Genomic DNA, 5,725 nt, shown 5'->3' with positions numbered 1-5,725 from the left:
CTGTACTTTCCCACTGACTTCCAATACCCCAAACCATCAAAATCCTACCATTTATTAATCTCTAGGGTTTAGGGGTTTCCCCTGCAAATGCATAAAGATATTTTGCCTGCAGTTTTTACTGCTACTGTTGCCATGAACCAATGCATGATAATAAAGTAAGGAAGGGTTATTTTTAAACTTCTTAGCTTGTGGCCTGATTCTTTCTCAAATGGGTAGCTGACTTCTTGCTGGACTTGCTCCAAACAAGGTTTCGCAGCCTAATTCCTAAGTTTCAGTTTTGATGCCAAGGAGAGGATTTTAAGAGTCGCCCCCGCCCCTTAGGGAAGGCACGCCGGGTGAGCGAGAGCACTGAGCTGGCCATAGCTGTCAACTTTCGGATTTCAAAATAAGGGATCAGCAGCCTCACCTATGACAGTCACATGGCAGTGGTGGGCGGAGCCAGAAGCAAAAGTGGGCGGAGCAGCTAGAACGCGGCAAAATATTATATATTTCGCCTTGAAGATCTTTGCCACGTATTGTCAACTCAACCAATTAACTATTAATCATGCTAAATCCAAGATTCTGATTTTCTCCAGAAGTCGGAGATTATACAAATGGAAGCTTGGTGGAGCAAAAAATAGAGCAAGTTCTAAAATTCCAATACCTAGGAGTTATTTTTCAATACAATTTGGGGTGGAAAGCTCAAATTCAACACCTACTTAACAAGGCCAAAACTCTATTGTACGCGCTCCTCCGATTCTTTTTCTCGGATGGAGCTTTGCATGTTCCCTCGGCCCTAAAGGTGTTCAAGGCAAAAGTGGTTGCCGTGCTTGCTTATGCTGCCCCGCTTTGGGCTGCGATGACAGACCTTGCCCCTCTTGAGACGCTGCAAAATCAATTCCTACGCCGGCTCCTTATGCTCCCCCTGTGTGTAAGCAATGCAGCCATTCGCTTTGAATTGAAGATTGCATCCTTAGAAACTTGCCTGTGGAAGCAAGTCTTCAATTATTGGTTAACATTGTGGCATAGATTACCAAGCCACTACCTTGTCCAATGCTTATAGCGAGATGAATTCTCTAGCCTTTGGAGTAGAATCCATGCTAAACTCCTGAGTTATGGAATCTCTCCTTCAGATTCCCTTAAATTAGATCAAAGTACTGCTCAAAGACTGATCCGCCAAAGACTGGATGACATCGATCTACAGCGAAATTATATGCTGGGGGGAGGTGTTTGTTTGCCTCAGAACATCGGTATCACCTTAACTTACTGCGTTCCATCATACCTCTCCTCCCTTTCAACTGTGGTCCATAGACTGGCCTTCACCAAAGCGAGGTTCAATGTTTTTCCCTCTAATGTCCTGAGACATAGATTCTCAAAGGGCCAGGCCTCCGCCATGTGCGAATGTGATAAGGAGACACTGGAGTCTCTCCAGCACATTATGCTCGCTTGCCCCTTGTTCAACGTGCCACGGGCAAATTTGCTGGGATCATCATACAGAAACTAGAGGGCACCCCACCAGAATTCCACCTCACACAAATCTTGCAGGATAAGGATGCTCATACGACCCTGAAAGTGGCAAGGTTCCTGGTCGCTGTCCTTACCCAAAAGCGACGCCAAGGAGCACTACAAGCTAGCTAAGGCTTAGTATGCCATTCTATTTTATTGTATTTTATTGTTACTGTGGTGTTTTAGCGACTGTTGTTCTCACTTGCACAAGTTGTTATCTATGTGTTTTACTTGTATGGGCCTATGGCCGTAAATAAAATTCTATTCTATTCTTATATATTTTAATGCCGATGGGAAAAGATCCCACGGACTTGCTTAACTGGGGCTGAGGAGCTCAATGGGGCTTACTTCTGAGCAATCCTCTATGCACTTTGGAATAAGAACCGCTGAATTTCATGGATCAGACTCCTAAAATATATATGCATATATATGCATAATTAAACAAGTAATGTGGAGAGGCAGGGTTGAACTCTCTAACCCTTACACTAGCTGTCCACAGAAAGTTATTTACACTCTCAACCATTTATTTGGAAACCTGAAAGTGTAACTTAACTGGGAAGCTTAACTGGGACTGACTGAGCTCAATGGGACTTACTTCTCTCGCTTTCCTTCTCCATCCCTCTGGCTTCCTTCCTTCCCCCTTCCTGAGAGATCCCTTCCCCCTCCTGCTTGCACTCAAGTAGGAGTTGGGATCAGGGCTGCTCTGAAAGGCAGCCTGAAGCCTCCCTTCAAAGCACTGGGGTCAGGGAAGGTGGCAGTCCGGAAGCTGCATCTTAGAGCCCCTGCACCCAGAGGCGTAGCAAGGCCAGGTAGTACGCGGTGCGAATTTTTTTTTTATCACCCACCCCCCAACATCAACAGCTCAGGGTAGGCTTGGGAGTCACGGGCGGGCACCAAATGTAACCCCTCCACAGCCATGACACCTGGGGTGGTCCGCCCCCCCTTCCTATGCCTCTGCTCATAGTGCCCCTGTGTAAGTTTTGGACTACAGCTTCCGTCGGCTCCTGGGGCACCGAGTCCAGAACCCCCTGAAAGACAGCCGGTTGGAGAAGACTGGGATAATGCAAACGCTTCCCCAGAACTTGCTGGCTTTATAAGCCAGTGTTTTTCAACCTTTTTTGGGCAAAGGCACACTTGTTTCATGAAAAAAATCACGAGGCACACCACCATTAGAAAATGTTAAAAAATTAACTCTGTGCCTATATTGACTATATATAAAGTAATTCTCTTGAATTTTTCAATTTTTCCCACGGCACACCAGGCAACATCTCGCGGCACACTAGTGTGCCGTGGAACAGTGGTTGAAAAACTGTATAAGCAGTGCATTCAAGGAGCTGTAGGGTGATCACAGAAGAGAGAGACCTGTGCCAACAGTGTGTGCCCCCTTCTCGGAAGCTGGGCCCTCATGTAGCCAGAGTGACACCATTCAAGCCCAAGGGGAAGGTTATTTGCCCACAAAGTTTGCAGAAGTACAAAATACTCTAGCGGGTGCGGGAAGTCCCGAGGGGAGGACATATAATGAAGACTGAGCAGTGAGCCTGGAATGCTGAAGGACCTGGGGGGGGGGGGGAGAGAGAAGCGCCTTCTCCGTTGCCGCTCGCTCCCTCACCTCCTCCCGCCTCAGCCTTTCGTCCCGGCTCCTGTCTGCCCCCCCCTTCCCTTCTGGCTTACTGTAAAGCGGCAAAGCAGGCGCCGTTTACGGCGAGCCAGGGAGGGAGGGAGGAAGGCTGGGAGGGGGGTCGCCGTAAGCGGCTCCTGCTTTGCCGCTTTACAGTGAGCTAGGGAGGGAGGGGGAGCTCAAAGGCCTTTGCAAATGAGGAATGCAAAGGGGTTTTGAATTGCAAAAGCTTTGTGGGAGGAAAGGGGCACCTGGGTGACTAGAAAAGGGAGACATCGCTAGTCTGTTCGCTCCCGATACGGGATACTTGACACCACTGCTGGCTCCTGTGCCCGGTTGCTGCTGCTTGATCTCCTCGGGACCCTGCCCCGGGTATTGCGCGGCTTCCTGGCCGCCCAGCACAGGCTTGAGCTGCGCGAAGACGGGTTCCTCGGGCCCCAGGCGGGCGCTCATGCTCAGCACCCGCATAGCCATGCGGAAGGCGCGCGCGCGCCTCGGCGCGAAAGCGGCAGGGCGCACGGAATGGAGCCTCGCCTCTCTCACTCCCGCCCGACAGCAGCGCGCATGAGGCTCCCCAAGCCTGCTCTACCTGGCTGAGGTCGCTCCGCCGGGCCAGCCCCGTCCGTGGGCCCGCCCTCCCGCCTCTATTTCACTGCCTCTGCACAGACGAGAGGCCGGCTCTTCCGGGCGGGAACACCCACGGGCCCGGCCAGCGTGCCATGCCGCGCCCCGGAGGGGTGGGGTAGCGCGTTGCTCGGCAGGCCTCCAAGGCGCACGGCTGGAGGGGAGCAAAACAAGCACGTTTCTTGGGGCGCTGCCCCAAAGCACCCATCCATTTTCATTCTCACACAACCCGGGAATATACAGGTTTTTTTTTTTTTTTAGTCATCCGGGACAGCGGCGGGAAACGCGATTAAAAACGGGGGAAATAATCCCGACCGATACGGGATACTTGACACCACTGGCTCAGCCGGCTGGTATTTTTAGAAAAGTGAAAGGAAAATCCTGTGTAAACAACTCGCGAACTTTCGGTTTTGCGGGGGAAAGGCAAATCAGCTGGTTTCTCGGAAAGCACCGGGAAGGGGGAGGGGGCCGCGGCAGGAGGCTATATGAGGGCGGCAGGGGCGCCGGGGCTCCGAGCACTTCGGCAGCAAGATGTGGAGCAAAGTGGCCCGCGCGCCCGCCTTGGCGTTGCTCTTGGCCGCCGGCGCGACGGCCGGCTACACCTTTTCCCGCTCGGATCCGCCGGTCCTGCCCGTCGTCGAGGCGGCGGAGAAGCGGTTTAAGCCCGCCTCGCCAACCCTGGCCGGCACGTGGGTCAACGAGCTGGGCTCCAAGATGTTCATCAACCCTCCAAACGACTCTGGCCAGTTCACGGGCTCCTACCTGACGGCCGTCTCCGCCGCCCAGAAGCCCATCCGGGAGTCTCCCCTCGTGGGCGCCCAGCACGACCCGAAGGGGGCCGAGGAGGAGTACCTTTGGCTTCGTGGTCAACTGGTCGTTTTCAGACTCCATCGCTGCATTTGCGGGGCAGCGCTTTGTGGATGCCGAAGGGAAGGAGACCCTGGAGACAACCTGGCTTCTGCGGCAGAAGGTGGGATCCCATGGCGAGGACTGGGAGGCCACTGGGGTTGGCAGGAACGTCTTCACACGGGATCCAAGAGACTCGCTTGCATGATGCAGCACCTGCAGGAAGGGGGCTTCCCTTTCCCTTCTTGACTAAACCATTTATATAAATTGCTTCTTCTACAAACATACATTATGGCTGTGACAGGCCTCCATCCTCCCTCCCCAGCAAGTGAAGAAGAGTGCCTGGGGAAACCAAGCTGCACCCATTGATAGCTGTCTTCCAATCCCTGTCCCATGGAAGAAGGAGCGAGCTTCTTTTCTGCTGCTCTGGAGGCCACGACCTGAAGGGATGAACTCAAGTGACAAGGAAGGAGATTCCAACTCAGTTAGAGCGAAGTCAAAAAACCCATTAGGGACCCTAACCAGTTTAGAGAATCAGAAAGAATGTAACTGTAAAGATAAAAGAGATGAAAAATAGAAATATGAAGGTAACGTCTTTCTAGAAATTGTATGTATAGAATATTTAAATTATGGCTTGTACTCCTTAAATGATTTGTATTGAACAATCAGGTTTTTTTTTTCTTTCTTTTAATCTCTGCATGTTTTATTCTGCGTTTTGATTTAGATTTTGAGCTGCTGTTGCTGATTGTCTTTTTATTTGCAAAATTAATAAAGCATTTTTTAAAAAATAAAAGGGAGAGGATTTTAAAACTCTTTTCATATCATATTTGTGGGTATCTGGAGGGTTATGTTTCAATGAACGTATACCCAGTGCCGGATTTACGTGTAAGCTAAACAAGCTATAGCTTATGGCCCCACATTTTTAGGAAAAATGAGTCTGCAGGTGGACATTTTTAATGGAATTACTCCATGGCATGAAGGTGTGATGTTTACGCAGCCTTAGAGTTAAGAGAATCGAGGCGTGAAAAAGCCATGTAACCAACCTTGTAACCAACCAGATATTCACAACAGAAAATATAATATGGGGACCACAGCTGAGGACCTGCCAAGCTGACAAATCTGTGGACTAGTCAAGCCAGGGAGCCAACTTGG

The 5,725-nt window shown here is 50.6% G+C and overlaps 1 protein-coding gene across 1 annotated transcript; it reads left to right on the top strand.

The window, feature by feature from the left end:
• Window positions 1-4,251: 4,251 nt before the first annotated feature.
• Window positions 4,252-4,919, top strand: LOC117058608 (avidin-like). The gene is given in 2 exon segments (XM_033169882.1): window positions 4,252-4,573; window positions 4,575-4,919. Coding segments are annotated over 2 exon segments (522 nt in total). The 5' UTR covers window positions 4,252-4,258; the 3' UTR covers window positions 4,782-4,919.
• The last annotated feature ends 806 nt before the right edge of the window (window positions 4,920-5,725 follow it).

The sequence above is a fragment of the Lacerta agilis genome, chromosome 14 (assembly GCF_009819535.1).
Source record: "Lacerta agilis isolate rLacAgi1 chromosome 14, rLacAgi1.pri, whole genome shotgun sequence".
Lineage (NCBI taxonomy): Eukaryota > Metazoa > Chordata > Lepidosauria > Squamata > Lacertidae > Lacerta > Lacerta agilis.
Note: the sequence above shows the minus strand (reverse complement) of the source record. Positions and strands in the feature narration are given on the sequence as shown.